The sequence below is a fragment of the Tupaia chinensis genome, unplaced genomic scaffold, assembly GCF_000334495.1.
Source record: "Tupaia chinensis unplaced genomic scaffold, TupChi_1.0 Scaffold142100_1, whole genome shotgun sequence".
Classification (NCBI taxonomy): domain Eukaryota; kingdom Metazoa; phylum Chordata; class Mammalia; order Scandentia; family Tupaiidae; genus Tupaia; species Tupaia belangeri.
The window spans coordinates 984,273-1,006,007 of record NW_006201951.1 but is presented as its reverse complement, the minus strand read 5'-3'; the positions used below and the strand labels follow the sequence as shown (position 1 = coordinate 1,006,007).

Below are 21,735 nucleotides of genomic sequence, written 5' to 3'. Positions count from 1 at the left end.
TTTTTTTTTTTTTTTTTTTTTGGAGAGGTTTTTGCTATAGGTCACGTGCGCTCGCCAGAGAGAGACAGAGAGACGGAAAGCAAGAAATCACCCCCCCGGGGGGATGGCCACGCCGCAATCCCTTCTCCTCCATTCTCCTCTCGGGATCTTGGGCACGCACGCACACGCACCTGGCGTGAGTTTAAGCCACCGGGTCCAGGACTCGAACCGTGGTCAACTACATGAGAATCCAGCTACACAGCCATTACGCCAACTGCTGGTCTCCATTCATTTCATTTTAATTTGACTAGAGAGAGAGAGACACGGGGAGGGGAGAGTGAGAAAGCAAGCCACCAGGTCCAGGACTGGAACTAAGGTCAGTCATATGGGAGTGTCCTTCGCCTCACCATCACACCACCTGCTGGTCCCCGCGTTGTGGCGCACGTTTAGATGGAGAAGCAGCAGCAGAGCTGGGTAATGGGAGTGGCACGTCGACCTTCTGGGCACTGCACAGCCCCCTGGACCGCTGTGGGGCACTGCTGAGTACGCACGAAGCAGAAGAGAAGCACTTCGGAAAGCGGTGAGACCACGTGGGGCCTTGGAGGACGAGCGGCAGGCCAGCGCTGTGCAGAGGAAGCCAGATCCCACAGGGCTGACCAGCGCCCAAGTTCCGGCCCTGGTGGCTTTAGCAAACCCCCAGCCTGGGCACGAATGCCCAGGGTCTTGAAGAGGTGGAAAATGAGATAAAGTGCCCAGCACCTTAACCCCCACACCACCTGCTGGCCCCAAAAGCGATATTTTAAACGATGTCATGCCATACGTTTGGAAAAAGTAGATGCGATGGGTGAATTCTTAGGACAACGAAGCTTGCCAGAACTGGCTCAGGAAGAGTTATGGTTCCGTAAGCGGGAAGTGAGCAGGGTCAGTCAGACCTCAGGAAGGCCCTAAGGTCTCCGCACATCCGCCCAGTATCCAGGGGGCAGCAGGGTCCTACTGTGAACTCTCGTTTTCTGCTTTGCTTTGCTTTGCGGGCACATGTACTGACCAGAGAGAAGGAAAGTGAGAAACCGCCCCCAGAGGGGGGCCTTGCAGCAGCCCCTTCTCCATCCTCCTGTTGGGATTTGGGGTGCACACCTGTGCCCAGCTTGCCTTTTTAGGCTGCTGGTTCTGGGACTCGAACTGCAGAGAGGGCCATGTAGGATCCGGTGCCTTAGCCATCATACCCCCTGCTGGCCCCATTATCTTGAACTCTTCTGGAAGGAATGCACCCCCAAGCCCAGTTGGTTTGAAACCCCTCGTGCCTCGCGCACAGACCCAGAGGCAGAGGAATGCACGCGAGCAGACCAGGCCGGCAGCGAGATCAGCTCGCCCTGTCCTGGGACCCGGGACTGGCGTAGCTGGACAGGTGCTTGAGGAAACTTGCTGCAGGAGACGACGGGGCGGGGGCTGTGTGGCCATTTAACACACACTTTTGCAGGCAGCAAACACCTTTGGGCTAATCAGGAAACGGAAGTTCTCATGTGGCAAGAAATGCTAAGATGTGAGTCCGCGTGGTAGGGCGCTATGCCAGGTGACTGAGGCACAGCTGAGCAGGGGCACCCTCCAGGGGGCGTCACTGTTCAAAAGCTCAGGAGTTACACGTCTGCATGTGAATGGGAACACTTACAGAAGGTTAGGGACATTGCAAAACCTTAATGGTTTTCCTTACTGTTCTTAAACGTAAGGAGTTTCTTTTACTCTTATGGCACAGAAACGCTTAATTATCAAACTCACTTTTGTTGAAAGTCGCACAGGGAGCCAGCAGGTGGTGCAGAGGTTAAAGTTGGCCCGCAGGGCCTACATCGTGGTTCATGTCCTACACCCAGCAGCTTGGAAAACATGCCAGGCTCACATGCATGCATGCCCAAGATCCTAAGGGGGGAGAGGAGGAGAAGGGATTACAACGGGCCATGCCCCAGGGGTGTCCCCATCTTAGCCCTCTCTCCCTCTGGCGAGCACATGTGCATGTAGAGAGCATCATAGCCAAGCTGGGACCTGGTATTGAGGGCAAGTAGGTCCCACATGGCAGCTGTGCTGTTCAAGTCCAGCCCTGGCTTGAGAAGCACCAGCTAACTGTGTGTGCTTGCATGCCCACAGCCCGGAGAGGGGACGGGAACTGCAGCACGACTGTTCCCGGGGTGGGGGTGCTTTCTCACTTTGCCTCTCTCTCTCCCCCTCTCTCCCTCTGTTCCTTTCCAAATAAGCACATACACCATCTGGCAAGATTACCAAAAAAAAAAAAGTAGTATCGTTTGGGTTTTTTTTTTTTTAAGTTGTTTTGTTTTGTTTTGTTTTGTTTTGTTTTTTAAAAATCACCCTCCGGGGGATGGCCAGGCCGTAATCCCTTCTCTTCCATTCTCTTCTTGAGAGTTTGGGCATGCACACTCGTGCACCCTGCATGATTTTGTTTTTTGAGAGATTTTTTGCTATAGGACACGTGTGCTCACAGAGATACAGAAAGTGAGAAATCACCCCCTGGGGGGATGGCCGCACCACAACCCTTCTCCTCCATTCTCCTTGCAGAATTTCGGGCACGCACACACAAGTACTCAGCATAAGTTTCAAGCTATTCAGTAACCCTAACCCTAACCATGGCCAGCCACGTGGAGTCCAGCACCTTAACCGCTGCGCCATCTGCTGGCCCCCACACCTGGTGCTGTTTTAAGCCACCTGGTCTGGGACCTGAACCGTGGCTAGCCACGGGCATCCAGTGCCTCAGCCACCTCCCCACCTTTGGCTCCAGGCCGTCCCGTGTCTCCAGCTGTATATGAGCCATTAGCTGGTCCTGGTTCGACAGACATCAAGCACTCATGAGGGCAGGTTTTAGACTGGGAGTGGGGTCATTTCTCCATTAGCTTTGTACTTCCATGCTGTGTGTGAGAGGGAGAGGGAGGGGCAGAGGGAGGAGGTCTGTGCACCTGCCCTAGAGCAGGAAGCCCCGTGGGCCTCCATCCACCTCGGCATTTTCAGCACACGTGCCTAGGTGTTTCTCAAGCTTCCAGTTAAGTTAAACCATGTGGCTGGGCTGTTTGAACCACTAGGCCATGGAGCTGGCCCCTTTGAAATTAAGAGCAGGTATCGTTTTTACAAATTCAGGGAAATGCCTAGATCTGGAACTAGCCCGTAGTGCGGCAGCTAGGCAGTTGGATCCCATGTGGCCAACCACAGGGTTCAAGTCCTGGAAACAGCAGCTTAAGAAACAGGCTGCGCACGGTGCCCGTGCCTGTGCGAGCATGCCTGAAGTCTGGGCAGGAGGGGAGCAAGGAGGAGGCATTGCAGGACGCCGTTCCCTGCCGGGGAGCGTTCTCTCTCTGCCCTCTGCTTTCCCTCCCTCTGCTGAGCACATGCACTTTCTGGGCACGTTTTAAAAGCCCAGGTCCTGAGTGGCTATGTCGGCATCACGGTGCTTCGCTCTGACTGTGGGAGGGCGGCTGGTTGCTTCTACCCTCCTTCTGTTCTTAGGGTTTGGTAAAGCCCTGTGCCCCCAAAGCAAAGCACAGAAACAGCTGGGAGGTTATCCCTTTCTGCGCGAGGGAGCCGCGTCAGCACTGCATTAAATCAGCGTGGGCAGGATCACTAGGAGGAGCCCGGTGGGCAGCCTGAAGCCTGTGCCCAGCGAGGCCTGTTCACAGAGCCTCAGCTGCCCAGCTCGTGCTGTGCACCTGGGGTCAGTCACTGCAGGCCTCTGAGCCGAGGGCGGGCCTGAACGGCAGCCCGTTGCCTGTGAGGGCCCAGTGGCATATTTGCAGGCAGCCAGCTTGCTGCCGAGCCCAGTGCATGTGTGTGCCCTTCGGTTCCCGTCTCGCTGTGTGGGGAGGAGGATGGCGCCCGCTGCCCCACCTCTCAGCCTCTGCTGCTCTCCCTTCATCCTGACCTGCGACCACAGAGGAAAAGGACCTTCTGTGTGGACACGCCTGGGTAGTGCAGTGCAAGGCCTGCCGCTCTGGCCAGTGGTCTCTCGGGGACACCTCAGCAGGAGCTCTGGGAGGCCCTTCCCGTGGGCATGGAGCCCACACATGCTGCTGGCTGAACCCTCCTGCCTGCCGCCGGGGCTGGAGGCTCAGACGCAGGGTTCCCCAGCCCCGCAGCCCGTGGCCCGGACTGCACGTGCTCATCCTGGTCTCTGGTGATGCCATCGGAGGGGAGCCGTGAGCTGTCTGCAGTGTGAGAACCCCTCATTGAAGAAAATGTTCCTTCGGAGGGTTCCGTGGAGAAGGAATGCTTGTCCTTGAGGACGGGGGAGCCTGGAAGTAGGAGCAAGAGGCTGATGGGCCCAGGCATGCGGCGCTGGCTCCGGTCAAGCCCAGCAAGTGTCGAGGCTGCGGCGGGTCCCTGCACGGTGCCCTGAAGCATTTGGGAGGACCAGACCGTCTGGGACCAGGACGATCAGGAGGGCAGTAGCGGTGTGCTGCCCCAGCCCCCTGCTGCCCTCCCTGGGAGAGCAGGATCCTGCTCTCTGCATGCCCACCTGCGCTTGAACCTCTGCCCACAGTCCACCTGGCCGTGGGGCACCCAGCGCACCTGCCCAACCTGCTGTTCTGGGGCTGCCCGGGCCGCAGCGCCTCAAGCCTCCCAAGGGCCCAGCTCTCTATGATGCGTGCCCCGTCCAGGTGGCTTTTGAGCCCAACACTTCAGTCTTTCTTTTCTCATTTTGTCAGAGGGTGCATGCACTCGAGAGAGAGCACCCACCAGTGGAGCACACACACACACACGTACCTGGTGCGTTGTTCAGGCCATTGAGACCAAGGTCCACCGGGACCTCTGCCTGGCTGTGTGGCACCCGCCCGGAGCCACCCGTCCGCATTGCCAGCCCACGCTCTACACGTTTACTTACCACATGAGCAAGAGCAGCAGCACTCCCAGAGGTGTGACGCTGCGGCCACGCCAGCCTCGGCCCTGGGTCACAGGCATGCGCACCTGCTGTCCTCAGGACGCAGGCACAAACCCGGACACTCCTGTGTGGCTCAGCCTCGTGGAGCGACCATCTCTGTCTCCTCCCTTGGTGGCTTCAGTCATTCTTTTAAGCTTATTTTAAAAGTTTGTTTCTTTTGTGAGCACATGAGAGAGAAACAGCACCCCTGCAGGACACAGGTGCTGCGACCGACCCACCCCACAGCCAGCTGCCCTGACCACGTGCACCCCGCAGAAGACGTCGACGGAGCCAGGAGCCAGACATGGGGTCGCTGCGCAGAGCGTCGGCTTACCACTGCACTGCTGTCTGGCCCCAGAGCCATTCTTTATCTTTTCTTAGATTTTTTGCTATAGGGTGTGGGCTCGCTGGAGAGAGACGGCGAGAAATCACCCCCCCCCCCCCCCCGGGAGGAATGACCACACCACGATCCCTTCTCCATTCTCCTCGCGGGACTTTGTGCACACGCGCACACGCGCCGGCCTTAGTTTTAAGCCACCAAATCCAGGACTGTAGGAGGGGCCTTGGTCTTCTGGGGAGGGAGGCCCACCTGTGTGGCCCCCGGCCCAGGAGGGGACGCCCCTGCCCAGCCGCTTCTCAGCTCTGCTCCTGCCAGCAGCGTCCTCAGGATGGGAGAAGCCACCCTGACTGCCACCACCAGGGCTGCCGTGCCTGCTGTGCGGGCCCCACCCACTGACAGTCACCTGGAACCTGGTTTGTGCACAGAACATTTGTAATAAACTCGTTTTGTGGTGACCGAAGCTTCGTCTTTGAGGTCATTTTTATTTTTTTAATTGCCAGAGGGCATGAGCAATTGCCAAAGAGAGACCGAGGGGGCTCTAAAGACGGCGCCACATAGTGGGGCGCTCACACAGCCCCCCCGACTCTCAGAATTCGGGGCACACATGAGCACCCGGCATGCTTTCCAGGCTGCTGCGGCCAGGGCTCACAGCATGGTTAGCAGCACAGGGGCCAGCTCCCTCGACACCGAGCCACAGGGCAGGCCCTGAAGGTATCTTAGAACCGTAGCTTGGCTTGGCCTCACTGACCCGCACTCTTCTCCTCCCCAGTGAAGATCGTGATCCGGGGAGACAGGAACACGGGCAAGACGGCCCTGTGGCACCGACTGCAGGGCAGGCCGTTCGTGGAGGAGTACATCCCCACACAGGAGATCCAGGTCACCAGCATCCACTGGAGCTACAAGAGTGAGTGCGGCGGCCCGCGGCCTCTGCCGGACACTGTCCCACAGGCTCGCGTCACCTGCAGCGCGGGACGCGGGTGAACTCAGACTGGCCGTCCCAGGGAAGGCCACGTCTACACCACCTGCTGTAGGGTTTGGGCCTGGACACAGGCAGGGCAGGTGGGAGGAGGCAAACTCTGGGACCCATGTCCCCAGGCAGCACAGTGAGTGGGTCCTGGCAGCAGAGCTCTGCACATGCAGCCCTGGTGTCCGCTCGACCTGTGTCCACCCCACCGCTGGGAAGGACACCCCTGGTCCCACCTCAGCCTTTTACTTTAGCTTTGGGACATTTGGTCATTAGAGTTTGTGGGGGGCAGCTTGTCCACACACCAGCCTGGAAAGAGATAGGCCTTGCCTTCCCAGGATGGACTGATGTGCTGAGGCAGGGGCTCTGTGGGAGCAGAGAAGCAGGAACCCTGAGGGCCAACCCTGAGCAGTTGTGAATTTCTCGTTTTTTCACTAGAAAGTAAACCAGTGGGGTTCAAGGCCTTTCCTCAGCTCTGCTGTAGGGCACATGCACTTGCCAGAAAGAGACCACGTGTGAGATCACCCCAGGGGCGGTAGTCCCCATTCTCCAGATTTGGGGTCACACACTTGTGCACCCACATATCCAGGTGTTGCTGAGCGGGGACTAGAACTGCAGTCAGCCGTGTAAGATCCGGCCGCCCTAACCACGAGGCCAGCAGCAACCGGGGTGCAAGCTCTTTCCAGAAGACCAGCTCTGTGTGTCGGGAGCCAGCACCTGCAGGGCAGTGGCGCGGGGGATACGCACACCACACCCCATCACTGGGCCCGCCAGCACTCGACAGGCCTCCTTGACGGGCTAGTGCGAGATGGCTGCAGTGCTTGGGCGGCCATGTGAGCCAAGACATCGCGGCCGCGTTGTCTTGGCTCACATGGCCCTCTGCACCGCGCACTGGGGCCTGAATGTGCAGGCCTGGGCTCTGGCGCTCAGGACGAGAATGGGAGGGGCAAGGAGGCCGTGCCAGGCGTGCCCAAGGCTGGCGGCGTGGCCCCCCAGTCAGCCTGTGGCAGAGCCTTCCTGGGAGGCCACACCCTGTCACTGCAGCAGGCTCCAAAGCCCTAGTGGGAACCTGGGTACACAGCCACACCTTGAAACCTGTGCCGGGTTCTAACAGTGGCGTTTCCATGTTTCAGCCACGGACGACATCGTGAAGGTCGAAGTCTGGGACGTGGTGGACAAAGGTAAGGCGCCCCCTCCGTGGCAGTGTGTCTGCCAGGCGACAGTCCGGGCTCAGTGCCCCTGCTCTGCCCTCCCAGCCCACGCCGGCCCTGGTTCACATGTGCTCAGGTGCTCTCTGGGTTCGGATGGCTTCCGTCCTAAGCCCCCAGCAGAACTGTGTGCCTTTGGTCCAGCGCATGTAGCCTCAGCGTGTCATGGGCCACGTGAGGTGCGATTGCAGCTGCGTCTTAGCTTGGGCCGGGGACAGCCACGCAGTGGTGGGTCTGACCCAGCTCGCTGGCTCCGCACTCGCTGCTGCCTCAAGGGCCTGTTTAATCTGTTGGCTCCTGCACACGGGACGGGGGATCCCTACAGTGGGGCACAGACTGGGCCAAGTGGGGTATCTGATGGTGGGGGGCACGTGACGGTGGGCACAGACTGTCCGGCGGGGTCTGAGATGACGTTGCAGTGGGAGCCCCGCCCACCCTGTCCCTGGGGCCCCACGCGCCAGTTGCCTGTGTGCACAGCCCAGCCAGGGCCTTCCCTTCTTCTGTGGAACACTCTGTCCCTTGGGTGGGCGTGTCCCCAGCCCCCAGGAAGGCCGCGGTGGGCCAGCAGGTGTCCTCACAGCAGTGTCCAATGGCGTCTGAACCCCGTGCCACGAGCTCCTTCCCTGAGGGGCGAGTGAGAGCTCCCGCCCCTCCCTGAGCCGCTAGCTGGGTGGGGCTGGCCTCATGCTTGGCCATGGCCTCACCAGAGTGGCTGCCACCTGCTCAGTACTCCAGTGGCCGCGCTCACCCTGCTGGGCGCACCTGCTGGGGCAGGGCTGCTTGGTGCACATGCCCCTCTCCTGGCCTGTGTGGGGCCGTGGCTCCAGCGAGCTCTCCTGCACAGAGCCGGTGTCCGTGCAGGACTTGGGCCTGCCCAGCCTGTCGCTGTGGCCGAGGTGGCATTCCCACCTGCAGCCACCCAGGAGGTGGGGCTCACACCAGGGCCGCATGGGCTTGAGCTCTGGCCCCCAGGCCCAAGGGGAAGGAGAGGCCGTGTCCTGGGGACAGCGTCCCCGAGCAGGGCAGCAGTGTGGGGCCACCGTGCAGCAGCATGTCCACTTAGGCAAGGCCCTCCCTGGCAGCCCCACACCCTCAGTGTGTGCAGGGCCTGTGGGCACGGAGCCCAGAGCTGTCCTGCTCGTGCCGAGCGTGTGCCTCTTGCCCAGTGCTGTCAGCCTGCACCTGGGACTCCAGTGGGTCAGGTCCCCCACCCCCACATGTTGGCAGCCCCAGGAGAGTTGCCTGGGGCGGGAGAGAAGGCCAGGCCAGGCTGGACCCAGGGAGGTGCCTGCTCCACACCGCTGCCCAGCGTCCTTCTCCTCCGTCTCCCCCGCGGCTCAGTGCTCGAGGCAGGCAGCGGCTGGCGAGACCTCGCAGCTGTGGGCCGGTTCTCAGGGTGCCGAGGAGCTCTGCTTTCCTGTTGCATGTGCGAGGGCAGAGAGGTTTCTAGAAGAGAGGGTGACTTGTAGGACAACCTTTCTCCTATTGTGTTGGTTGGGCCAAGGCAGCCCTCTGGGCTCTGGGCTGCACACTGTCCAGGGGACAGACAGGCCCCTCCCCATGCTGAGCCCTGTCCGCTGCACCTGGGCACCCTGGGCAGCACACTCAGCAGGTAGCGAAAAGCCCCGAGTCCTGCCGGGCAGAGTGGAGCCAGGGGCATTGGCGCCTCGCGGTGCTCAAGCGTCCATCTGTGTGCCCCGGCCCTTTCCCGAGTCCCTGGGTCCCCAGGTGGTCCCGTTACTGAGGAGCTCCAGAGCGAGCCACAGGCTCTGCAGCTGGCCACCCTACTCAGGCTCCGAGCCCTGCCCGGCCATGCCCACCCCTGCAGGAGCACTCACGGGGCCCTGAAGCAGGTGTCTGGACACCAGGGTGCCCTGTGCCCAGTCCTCAGCCCTCCTTCCCCCCCAGCCGTGCTTGTCATGTGTCACTGGGTACCAAGAGAGAGCTGTCAGGAACTGCCCTCGCCCCCACCCTCACCCCGTCGAGAGCCCACTTGTCAGTGACACATTACCCCTGGCCTCGGATGTGAAGGGGCCAGGCCATCAGGAGGGGCCCTTCCCATCCCTGAGCCCAGAAAGCCTCGCCTGCCTCTTCCAGCTGAGGTTCTGCCTGCCTGGCACCTCCTGGGGCCATCCGGTATCAGGCTGCCCTTCTCTGCCTTTCTCCTGCAGCTGAGCCAGGGGTGGCCCCGCCTGTGGTCATGCACCTCCTAGAGGTGGGGCAGTGGGCTGGGGGTAGGTGCTCAGGGCATGCTCAGACCAGCAGCCCTCCCCACACTGGTTTGTCTTTTCATAAGGAAAATGCAAGAAGCGGGGTGATGGCTTGAAGATGGAGAACGACCCCCAGGAGGTGAGTGTGTCTGTGATGTGTCCCAGGCAGGGGGTTGGCCTGTGGCAGCCTACCAGCCAGCGTGGGGACTGGCAGGCCCTGAGCAGATGTTGCTGGAGGCTCCCAGGGACCCCAGGACAGACCGCACACTCACCCTGGGGCAAGGGTCCTGCCTTCAAGAGGGTCACCGGTTATCTCCTCGGGTTAGACACGGCCTGTTGGGCCTATTCCAGGTTGCTGCAGGCCCGTGGGTGGGACCTGGCCTGGGGCCGTCTCACACCTCCCCCTCCTGCCCCCAGGCGGAGTCCAAGCTGGCCCTGGACGCTGAGTTCCTGGACGTGTACAAGAACTGTAACGGGGTTGTCATGATGTTCGACATCACCAAGCAGTGGTAAGGGCCGGGCAGTACCTGCTCCTTCCACATCACCGAGCAGCGGTAAGGGCTGGTGGGCAGTGCTCCCGCGGGGCTTGGGCCGGGCAGTGCCTACTCCTTCCACATCACCAAGCAGCGGTAAGGGCTGGTGGGCAGTGCTCCCGCGGGGCTTGGGCCGGGCAGTACCTGCTCCTTCCACATCACCGAGCAGCGGTAAGGGCTGGTGGGCAGTTCTCCTGCAGGGCTTGGGCCGGGCAGTGCCTATTCCTTCCGTGGCTCCAGAGTCCCTCCCAAAGGCACGTCCAAGATGGAACAGAGCCCAGCAGTCACTCATGCTGGGGTCACTCAGGGAACCTGCAGCAGGGTTAGGGCAGCTCAGGGCGTGCCAGCCCTACGGTGTGTTGCCCAGCACCAGGGCAGAACTCGGGCAGGGCCCACAGCTGCTGGGCATGCACAGGGCTAGCACAGGCCTGCGGGTCTGATGCAAGGAGCATCTCCTGCAGCCTGTGGCCGGGGAAGCCCTGCAGCAGATCCTGCCAGGCAGACCTCGCTGTGACTCAGCCTCGGCCCGGCCCGCAGCGTTCAGGCCCGAGAGGTAACACTTAAAAAGACCCCGCAGCACGGTGGTTAAGCACTGTCCAGAGAGCTGGCTCCCACATGGCCAGTTGCAGACCCAGCCCCGCAGGCAGACATACCGGATGCGCACGAAACCCGACACCACGAAGCAGAGGGGAGGACTGTGGTGTGATGGCACACAGGCTGCTCTCTGCCGTGGTTTGACAGGGGCAGGCCCCTCAGTGATTAAAGAGTTTTTAAATGCGGGCCAGCCTGTGGCAGGTTGGTTAAGACAACTAGTTCCAGGGCCAGCTGCTGGCATGGTGGTTAAGGGCCCTGGACTCCCACATGGCCAACCATGGTTCGAGTTGGTGACTTGCTCTCTCTCTCTCTCTCTCTCTCTCTCTCTCTCTATCCCTCCCTCCCTCCCTCCCCCTTTTTCCCCCTCGCTCCCTCTCTGTTCCTCTCTGGTCAAATTAAATAAATAAATAAAGTTAAAGAGAATTTTTTTTTTTAAAGAGACAACTAGATCCTATGGGGCAGACTGCGTGGTTTGGGTCTGGACCCGGCAGCTTGAGAGGCACCCAGGCGTGTAATTATGGGCAGCCCAGGAGGGAGAGGCGGGGGCAGTGTGGCCGTGCTCTGTTGGTGTGTGTCTCACATACACACACATACACACACACAGAGTGGCAATAAAGAAAATCTAACTATCGGGGCCAGCAGATGGCATGGTAGTTATGTCGCTGGGCTCCTACGTGGCCAGCCTTGGTTCAAGGCCTACATTTGGTGGCTTGGCATTCACACCAGGCACACAGGCGCACATGCCTGCTCAAGATCCCCTCCCAGGAGAACGGAGAAGGGACTGCACCATGGCTGTCCCCCTTGGGGGTGATTTCTCATTTTCTCTCTCACTGTCTCTCTCTCTCTCACTCTCACTCACTCTCTCTCTGGTGAGCGCAAACACCCTACAACAAAAACCTGTAAAAACAAACAAACAGTGTGACTACGAGGGCTGCCCCCGAGCGCCCTGTGGCGTTTCTGGCCCTCCATGCCAGCCGAGCCCCTTGGTCCCGCAGTCATGAGCCAGGTAAGCTGGGGCGCCCCTCCAGGGCCAGCGCAGCTGGTCAGTGGGCACAATGCACGCTGCTTGGCTGACCCCACTGCCTGCCCCGAAGCAGTGCCGCTGGGCACGGGGCCTGCTAGTACCATAGCTGCTGCGGTGGACAGTGCTCCGGGAGGATTGGGAGGACTGCCACCCAGAGGAGGCAGCACCTACCCAGCAGCCATGGCTCAGACCACTCTGGTGGTCCCACCAGGCAGCGACCCACAGAGGGCCACTGTGGCTTGATCCCTGAGTGGTCAGCCCGAGACCGGCCAGCACCTAGGCAGGTGCCTGGAAGCCAGGACTGCAGGAGGGGCTGTGGCTGTAGGCGGTACATTGACATGGCAGGACCGTGCTGGCAGGCAGCCAGGCATGAGCCCAGCTCCACGGGCACACATGTGCCAGACCCCTGCGAGAAGCACACGTGCGGTTGGGGCACATGTCCCAGGGGGCGGCTTCTCCTTCAGGAAACCAAGCAGGGGTGCTCGGGCTGGTCAGCTCTGCCTAAGTGTCCTGACCCTGTGCCAACTGCATGAGCGCGGGGCAGGAGCACTCGGCACCAGGCAGGGCAGACCGCTGGGTGCCTGCACGCAGTGCGCTCATGTCAGGTGGCACGTGGGCACCGACAGCCCCAAGCCCAGGCAGAATGCCCCTGGGCGACACCACAGCGAGTGCTGCGCCGTGAGTTGGCCTGCCTGGCACTCGGGCACGCCGCACGCCAGTGTCGGACGACAGAGCAGGCCCCTGCTGTAGGAGGCTGAGCAGGCCGCCGCTCCTGTGGGGGCAGGAGTGGAGCACTGTCGCCCGGCTGGCCCCACGTGGATGGTGCTGGTCCATACCCTGGGGCCTCCTCGTGCCGCGGTCCAGGACAGCCGAGACCGGGGTAGGCCGTGGACCCACAGCCTGTTGGGGTCTCTCTTGGAGGAAATAAATACTTTGACATGTAAATTGCCACATACAAATCGGGAACGAAGCCCGTTATGACCATGAGCTGCCGCGCTCTTGGCTTGCTCTGACCAACTCTGTCTCCTGGGAAGTTGACCCATGACCCACTGGTGTTCTCGTCACAAGCCACTTAGAAAGCTGTCTGCGCTGGGCCCGCCCTCCCACCAGCTGCCAGAACCTTGGCGCTGTGGGCTGAGGTTGAGCCCGAGGGCACTTGTCATGGGCCTCAGGGACTCCCGTGTGGTGTGGCCGCAGCCCAAGGAGCAGGAGAGGCCACCTGAGCAGAGCCCAGGGCCGAGGGGTACAAGCAGCTTGATGTGGAGGCGAGGGACAGAGGTGGTTCCACGGGCCAGACAGGGCTCTCGGGCAGAGCAGGGGTGGGCACCGCCACTGGGCGCAGAGGAGGCACCTGCCGTCTGGGTGGGGGTACTGCAGGCCAGGGAACATCCACAGGGCTCCTGGGCTCCCTCTGACCTCTGCCTGCCCTTGGCGAGCAGGGTCTGGGTGGCGAAGCGTGACTTCTGGCCTCAAGCCCCAGCCCAAGCGCTGCGCCCTCCACAGGGCTGGGCCGCTCAGAGACCTGAGGCCGCGCCCTCACCTGCCCCCAGGACCTTCAACTACGTCCTCCGGGAGCTCCCCAAGGTGCCGACACACGTGCCGGTGTGCGTGCTGGGGAACTACCGCGACATGGGCGAGCACCGCGTCATCCTGCCCGACGACGTGCGTGACTTCATCGACAGCCTGGACAGGTGGGCGCCGGGTGGGCGGCTGGGGCGGGCCGTCGCGGTGCTGGGGCAGTGCTGGCAGGAGAGGCCGCTCCTCGCGGTGAGGCCAGACCAGCGCTGGGGCAGGTAGCATGGGGCCTGGCCTCAGGAGAGCTGGCCTGCCCTTGCTCAGGGACTAGGTATCTGGAAGGGGCAGTTTACAAGGAGAGGGGTTCTCGAGCTCCCAGTTCTGGGGTCCGAGGTCCAGGCGGCCCTGCAGAGGCCTAGGTAGTGCCCAGCCCCACGTGGTGAGCCCAGGTGTGTCTCCTCTTCGAGAACCACCAGGCGCCCCACACTGACGGCCTCGTCCGACCGCCACTTCCCACAGGCCCCTTCGACCCCACCCTTGGTCCAGGAAGCCCTGGAGGAGAGAGGCTGGCGGCAGTGGGGAGTCACCCACACCCCCCGAGCCTCTCTCACACCATCTATTTTGGAAACAGGCCTCCGGGCTCCTCCTATTCCCGCTACGCTGAGTCCTCCATGAAGAACAGCTTCGGCCTAAAGTACCTGCACAAGTTCTTCAACATCCCGTTCCTGCAGCTCCAGGTGGGCCCCGCCGTGCAGGTGCAGCACTGTGCCCATCCTGTCTCTGCAGGCATCCAGGGCCCAGGAGGGGCCTGCCTGCCGAGAGGGGGGAGGTGGGAGCCGGAGGCCGAGGGGCACACCCTTTCGTCCTCGCTGGCGAGCTGACCCCAGGTCTCCACCTGCCAGGAGGAGCCTCCACCTCTGAGGCCCTGATGCGCTGCCCCATCACTGCCAGTGCAGGAGGGGGCACGCAGGTTCGGAGCAAGCCAAGGTGCCGTGGGCATGCCGGGCAGACACAGCTCAGAGCCCCACCCCCTTCCCCTGGGCAGACGCCGAGGACAGGCGAGGGCTTCTTGGCCATCACAAGACAAGTGTCCAGCTGACCAGGGTGGCCGCCCTGGGCAGGCATGGCAGTGGTCTGCAGTGTAGGTGGCGGGAAGTGTTAGCATCTGGTGCTTCCACGACGCTTTGCCAAGACCAGAAGCTAGCGATGGTTGTTGGCTGAGCCAAGTCTTGGGATGAGTTCTCTTGGCCGCAGGCTATCTCCCGGGGCTGCCCCTGACCTGTGGTCCTGACCGGTCTGGGACTGGCCAGGCCATTTGTGGACTGTCCCTCACTTGGGGTCCATCTGACGTTCTCATGGCAAGATAGTGGTTGAGGTCTTTGGACAGAAGACTGCGGGGTGCTCCCTTCTCAGGCTGTGGGCAGCACACGCTACCACGCTGTCACTATGAGGGTGGCCCTTGTCGTCTGCGGGGTACTGCTTGGCAGGGGCTCAGCTGTGGCGTGTGCAAGGCGTCCCTGCCACCACCTGCTCCTGGACACCAGGGACCTCGTGAGTGCCTGGCTACACCACAGCCTCCACTAACCAGGGCAGGGCCACCTCCAGGAAGGTCTGGTGCCAGAAGGTGGGCAGGCCGTGGAGGCCGGGGCACACCAGGGGAGGCCTGGACGCTGTGTCCTGCCCACGTGCTGTGGCTGGGGCCCAGGTGCCGTCAGGGTCCGGACCCAAGACCTCGCCAAGTCACGGTGGCTTCGTTTCTCCTGAGCTCTGACTGTGGGCTGGGATGGTGCTTTGTGGCCCGGCCAGAGGCAGCCAGTCCATCCAGACTCACAGGTGCCAGGGCCACCAGGGAAGGGCCTTTTGCAGAGACACCATCTGGGAGCATTTGCCACCTGCTTGCCAAGCTGCGAGGAGAGTACAGGTCCAGGAGGCGTTTCTGAACTGGAAGGCGGGCCGCAGGCCAGTGCCATCATGGCTGCCTGTGAACCCCACCGTGCCTCCCGACCACCGAGGCCGGGCTCACCGCCTTCCTCTGTCTACCCTAGACAGCCTGCAGACAAGTCCCAGGCTGCCTCAGCCTGTGAGGTGGGGGAGCAGGTGGAAGTGGGCAGTGGGTGGAGAAAAGACAGACACACTGACACCAGAGACAGCGGGGATCGAGCAGACTGGGCATGTGATGAGAACACTGGGCCCGAGCTGGTCCCAAGTTTATTCTTTTTTATTTTTAAATAATTATTTTATCTAACTTTATTTATTTTTAATTTGACCAGAGAGGGACAGAGAGAGAAAGTGAGAAAGCAAGCCGCCAGGTCTAGGACTCGAACCTTGGTCAGACATGTGGGAGTCCAGCACCCTTTACCACTACGCCACCTGCTGGCCCGGGTTTCTTCTTTCATACAGCGATGGGGCGGGAGCAGCTGAGGGGCGAGCCCGGCATTTTCTATGGTGGGGCCGGAGAGCAGCTCGCGGCCGTGGCTCCCGTCTGTCTGGTGGTTCTCAACAAGCCTCCCCCCTGGGCTTCTCCGGCCGACGCGCCTCCCTTTGCTCCACACCGACTGTGTCCACTTTGTGCATTTTCGAGGGTGGGGCCGGAGAGCAGCTCGCGGCCGTGGCTCCCGTCTGTCTGGTGGTTCTCAACAAGCCTCCCCCCTGGGCTTCTCCGGCCGACGCGCCTCCCTTTGCTCCACACCGACTGTGTCCACTTTGTGTGCTTGTTTGGAGAGGTAGGGCGCGTGTGCTCGCCAGAGACAGAGACAGAAAGTAAGAAATCACCCCCCGGTGGGATAGCCATGCCGCAATCCCCTCTCTATTCTCCTCTCGGGATCTTGGGCACGCACTCACATGTGCCCAGCATGAGTATAAGCCACCGGGTCCAGGACTTGAACCACAGTCGACTACATGGGAGTCCAGCACCATAGCCATTACGCCAACTGCTGGTCCTTGAGGCTGTGTCTACTTGGAAGGTCACTGTGCCTTGTCCAGCCCGGATGCTCCCTGCACATGGCCACCTCCGTCTCTCCTGAGACCACTCCCAAGCTCCTGTGGAGGCCAGGACCACCTATCCTGGCGCCACGCTCACCAGTAGCTCCTCCAGCCCAGCAGCTCTCTGGGCAACTCCTCAGGAGCACCCACAGCCACATGGCACGTCTCTCTAGGCTACTCTTTGTAAAACAGACTTTTATTTTGAAAGGGGGATCCTGCCACCCATCACTGAGGTCCGCCTTCCGCGGTGCGGGTGGTCTTGTGGCCTGCTGCCTCCCAGGCATACACCACGTTTCGGGGCCTAGCCCCTCAGGCCTGTGGACATCTGCTCTCTCATCACTTCGTGATCTGCTCTGTGACATGGGCTGGCTCCTGCACCTGGCCCAGCGGGGCTCCTATGGGCTCCTACGTGGTAGTGCGCCCTGCACCCTGGGGCCCCAGCGTGGCTGCTAGAGCTGAGGGTGCAGCAGGTGCCGGATGAGGGAGGAGGTGCCGGAGTGTCTCCAGGTGGGCGCTGAGATCACCTGGATGAGGCAGTGCAGGCTTCCGTGGTCTGGAGTCCGGCCTAGCTCCGGGTGTCCCGAGCTGTGTCCTCGCGGTCTGACACCGTGGGGCCCGCGCTCAGCGGCTGGCTCCTCATGCAGACAGGCGGGTGTGGGGCAGCGTGGCCACGTGCCGCTGCCTCCAGAGCCGTGCTGCCCTTCCTGCAGAGGGAGACGCTCCTGCGGCAGCTGGAGACCAACCAGCTGGACACGGACGCCACGCTGGAGGAGCTGTCGGTGCAGCAGGAGACCGAGGACCAGAACTACGGCATGTGCGTGGCCAGGCGCGGGACGAGGGCGGTGGGCAGGACACCTTGGCCTGAGGGCTGGGTCCTCAGCAAGAGCCCCGTCAGCTTTGGTGCCAGCTGCCCTGGGGCAGCTCCCCGTGGCAGGCCTCAACCCCCGCAGGAGCAGGCTGTGCCTCTGGGTGGCACCACAGCATCCCTGTGATCGTAGGACGGTCCGCTGGTCACATCTGGTGACAGCTGTCCTCAGGGCAGCTAGACAGAGAAGAGGCAGCACCAGGCTGGTCCTGCGGCCAGGCGTTTGCACTCTTGGTGGCTCACGCCTACAGGGCTCTCACTGGGTGTCAGAGACAGTGAAGGCACCTGCTGTGCCTGAGGCTTCTCAGGAGGGCAGGGCTCTGCAGAGCTTCAGGTGGCCCCTCTAAAATGGGCGGGTTCCCCGTCGTGCCTGGGGCCTTGGCCTCCCGCGTGCCCTGGAGGTGAGCAGCAGAGGCCTGCTGATGTGGGCAGGCACGCGGTGAGCCTTGCCCTGCTGGACCTTCCCTGCTGCGGGCGTCTCACTCCACCCTTGCCCTTCCCCAGCTTCCTCGAAATGATGGAGGCTCGCAGCCGAGGCCTTGCGTCCCCGCTGACGGCCAACGGGCAGAGCCCGTCCTCTGGCTCCCAGTCACCAGTGGTGCCCCCTAGCGCTGTGTCCACGGGGAGCTCCAGCCCTGGCACGCCGCAGCCTGCCCTGCAGCCGCCGCTCAGCACACCCTTGACCGGCCCCCCACTGCCCTCTGTGTCCCCCACACCCCCCCCTCTGTGTCCCCCGCACCCCCCTCTGAGCCCCTGCCCCCGCCCCCGCGGCGCAGCATCATCTCCAGGCTGTTCGGGACCTCACCTGCTGCTGAGGGAGCCCCTCCGCCTCCAGGTAGGCCTCAGCACGACACTCAGGCCAGTGGGCGCTGGCCCCACACCCCTGGGCCCACATGCCCTTGAGGCTGGGACTTGGTTTCCATGGCTATGGGGGTAGCCCAAAGCCTCTGGCCAGGCCTTATGTGCCACCCCCTTGGGTCCAAGTCACGCGGGCACAGCCCTGGGCGGCCGGGCCTGCAGTCAGAGGCTCACCCAAGTGGCCTGGTGCCAAAGGAAAAGGAGCCAGGGGTCTGCCGTCCACAGAGCCAGCCCCCGCCACCGAGGCCCCAGCAAAAGTCCGGACTGTTGAGGACTTTGTTCCTGAGGACAGACTCGACCACAGCTTCCTGGAGGATGCTACGCTCCTGAAGGACAAGCAGAAGGCCGGAGTGAGGGCCTCACAGCAGGACAGCGATAGGTGAGGGCTGGGGAGCCCGCCTTCCCAGCCCCTTCCCCCCCAGCAAGAGCTCTGCTGCCTCCCACCTCCCCGGGGCAGGCTGCTGTGGGCTGCCGGGTCTGTGAGCTCCAAAGGCATCAGGGAATGCCTGCCCAGGGCAACTACCAGCTTGGCCCGGGGCAGGTGTCTTCATCTGACTCCGAAGGTGGTGTCAGGCTGGCACCTGGCAGGACTGCAGGTGACCTGGCTGTGTTGAGTGGCCTGGGCTGGCCTGGCAGGGCCAGGGGCTTCAGCCAGACTCCGGGGAGGGTCAGGGTAGGCACGCGAGCCGCCTCACCTGGGCCTGGGCAGTGCCTACAAAGAAATGCACTCAGGTCAGCCTGTGGCATGGCAGTTAAGGCACCGGCCACTTGGAAACATGCCAGGTGCATGTGTGTGCCTGCCCAAAATCCCCAGAGAGGAGACTGTAGTGGCCATCCCCCCAAAATCCCAGGAGACAGGACTGCACAGTGGCCGTTCCCCCAAGAAGTGGCCTCTCACTCTGCCCCGTCAGTCTGTCTCCGACAAGTGCAGCCCTCAGCCTGGCCTTGGCTCGCCACCCTCCCACGTGTCCTCTGTCCCCAGCCAAGCAGAGCCCAGGCCCCAGCATCTCACGGACACGCAGTGGAACATGGCCTGTCCTGAAATGCACACAGGACGGGATGGCGCCCATGCGGCTCTGAGCCGGCCTGCCTGACATCTGGTCAGCTCTGGGTGCTCCGCCCTCCACCCAGTGTACAGCCCTGAGCCCTTCCCCACTCTGCTCAGATGCCTCTGACCCCAGGGACAGTCCCCACCACGGCTTGAGCATGGTCACTGTGGTGGTCGCAGTCGGAGCTGCCTGGAGCCAAGGGTGGTGGCAGGCCCTGACCCACCCGTTCCTTCATGCAGCGATGGGGAAGCCCCAGGGGGAAACCCGATGGTGGCCAGTCTCCAGGACGATGTGGACCTGGAAGACCAGCCTGGGAGCAGAGTCCTGCTGCCTGCGGGGCCCCCGCCCAGGGGGAGCTTCACGCCTGGAAGCGAGGTGGGGCCAGAGCGACAGGCACAGCGCCCTGGAGTCGCCGCCCTGGCCTCCCCGCTGAGCACAGAGCCAGAGACTGAAGGGTATGGTGGGTCCCCAGGGCGTGGCCAATGGTTGGGAGGCAGCGGTGCCAGGACCCCTGACCCTTCTCATCTACCCAGGACCTCCGTGAAGACCTCTGGACCACGTGGGGGGGCCGGAGCCAAGGCACACCCCCAGCTGGACAGCCTCCCTCCTAGTGTGGGTCCGGAGAGGCCAGATGGCACCAGACCCCTCTCCAAGTGCACCTCACCCAGAACCGAGGGCAGGGACAAGCCGGTGTCCTCGTCGGACAGCGACCCCGAGGGGCCCATTGCTGCCCAGATGCTATCCTTCGTCATGGACGACCCCGACTTTGAGAGTGGGGAGTCAGACACTCAGCGCAGGGTGGTGAGGCCGCCAGCCCCGGGAGAGGGCAGCCAGGGTGGGCCCTGTCAGGTCTGGGAGGCAAAGACACTGTGCCGTCGGGGTCCTGGCTGCCCGTCCACTGTGCTGAGGCCCGGGTCAGGCCCTCAGAGGCCACACCCGGGCCTTAAGCCAGACCCTAGTGTGGGTTTGGGGTGTGGGGAGGGGCTCTTCCCCCTGTTTATGGGGCTGTGTGGGTGGGAGGGGCAGGGCCCTCACCAGCTGCCCCCATCCAGGGTGAGTTTCCGGTGCGCGAGGACGTCTCTGACCTGACTGACGAGGACGCTGGCCCTGCCGCACTGCCGCCACCTCCACCACCCCACAAGGGCGCAGGTCCCTCCTTCAGGTTGAAGAGTGACTCGGATCTCTTCGGCCTGGGGCTGGGGGAGCCAGGCCCCAAGGACAGCAGTGAGGAAGGTGAGTGGGGTGTAAGGGCTCCGTGTTCTGGGGCTCAGGGTTCTTATCCTGCAGTGGCCTGAATCCGCCTCTGAAAAGCAGCCTATCTGTGGGCCCCGGGGTTGCAGAGGGTCCTGCCGGCCAGCCCAGGGCAGCCCTTACACTGCAGGGCCCCGTGTGTCTGACAGCTTGAGCCTCTGGCCCCCAGCAGCTGTGCCAGCTGCCGCAAGGACAGCCTGGCTAGAGGGGTGGGCGCTGGGCTTCAGACACAGCACGGGGCCTGTGGGCTGCCGCTGGGCACAGAGTGCCCCCCGGACTCCGCCCTCCACCCGCGGGGCTGCTGGTGGCTCCGTGGCCGGCCAGCTCCTGCTCTCACTCACAGGCCACCCCATGTGCTCTGTCCCTGGCAGTCCCTACCCCAGACTCATCTCAGAAGTTTCCCACTCCTGGGTGGAAAGGAGAGGGCTGTCCTCCCGGGCTGCCTGAGGTTCAGGGTTGAAGTGCAGGGCCTGCAGCGCCAGGCTGTGGTGTGGGCCAGCCCCTCCCCACGCAGCAGGCCCCGAGGCTGGGCCTGGCTGAGGCCCTGTTCCCCTGCAGGTAAGGACGACAAGCCCCCCTCGAAGGAGAAGGAGAAGAAGAAGAAGAAGAAGAAGGCCAAGGAGGTAGGACCAGCCCCTTTCCTGGCAGGGCTGGGCTGCAGCTGGCAGCCCCGTGATACCCCTCCCGTGGCAGGAGGGGAAGGCCGTGAAGAAGAAGAGCCGACACCGGAAGAGCAAGGATGCGGAGGAGGACACGGAGGAGCGGAGGAGGCGGAGGCCCCGCGGCACAGGCCCGAAGGCCATGGACGAGCTGGAGGCCTTCCTGGGGGGGGCGCCCACAGGCACCCGGCACCCAGGAGGCGGGGACTACGAGGAGCTCTAGGCCTCACTAGGCGTCTGACCCGGGTGGGCCGTGCACCTGCTGGGACCACCCTGCCCTGTGCCCCAGCGGCCGGCGCAGCCCTCTGTGCAGCCCTGCCGCCTGTGGTTGCTTCCAGCTGGAAGAGGCCTGCAGCCGGCCTTTGCAACCCGCGTGCCGGGCCTCCCAGGCCTGCTGTGAGGCTGCTCTGCAGGGAGGGAGGGACCGCTGGCTGCAGCCGGTCCCCAGTGTTTCTCAGGGATGTGACAGGCCGAGGAGGGACCCTCGAGAGCCTGTTTACAGAGGCAGGGCTTGGGGCTACCGATTGCCCGTGACCATTGCTCCCCCGCCCATCCCACAAAGCCACAGCATGTCCCCGGGCCCAGCTCCTCCACGGCGAGCAGGGCGGGTCCTGCCTGAGCGCAGGTGTGTGAGTCGGCGGGCATGGTGACAGGACCACACACAGCTCCTGTACACTAGGGCAGGCCGGCGGGGGGACAGCACCGGAGGCCTCTTCCTGGGGAGAGGCGCCATTCGGGGGTGTCTCCAGCTCTGCCCATGGCGGGCCACGCCTCTGCTCAGGCGGCCCGCAGGCC

General features: G+C 62.8%; 1 protein-coding gene across 1 annotated transcript in view; it reads left to right on the top strand.

Annotated features, from left to right (window-relative positions):
• RABL6 (RAB, member RAS oncogene family like 6) overlaps positions 1–21,471 on the top strand; it is a gene marked incomplete in the record, with an annotated part of 28,909 nt that extends 7,438 nt beyond the window's left edge. Inside the window, 15 exon segments of the mRNA XM_014582050.1 lie at positions 5,998–6,132; positions 7,326–7,373; positions 9,697–9,749; positions 10,028–10,119; positions 13,312–13,452; positions 13,908–14,013; positions 16,969–17,072; positions 17,628–17,836; positions 17,839–17,958; positions 18,207–18,360; positions 19,270–19,485; positions 19,564–19,831; positions 20,083–20,263; positions 20,840–20,904; positions 20,975–21,471. Coding sequence (XP_014437536.1) covers positions 5,998–6,132; positions 7,326–7,373; positions 9,697–9,749; positions 10,028–10,119; positions 13,312–13,452; positions 13,908–14,013; positions 16,969–17,072; positions 17,628–17,836; positions 17,839–17,958; positions 18,207–18,360; positions 19,270–19,485; positions 19,564–19,831; positions 20,083–20,263; positions 20,840–20,904; positions 20,975–21,163 — 2,081 coding nt within the window.
• Between the last annotated feature and the right edge of the window lie 264 nt (positions 21,472–21,735).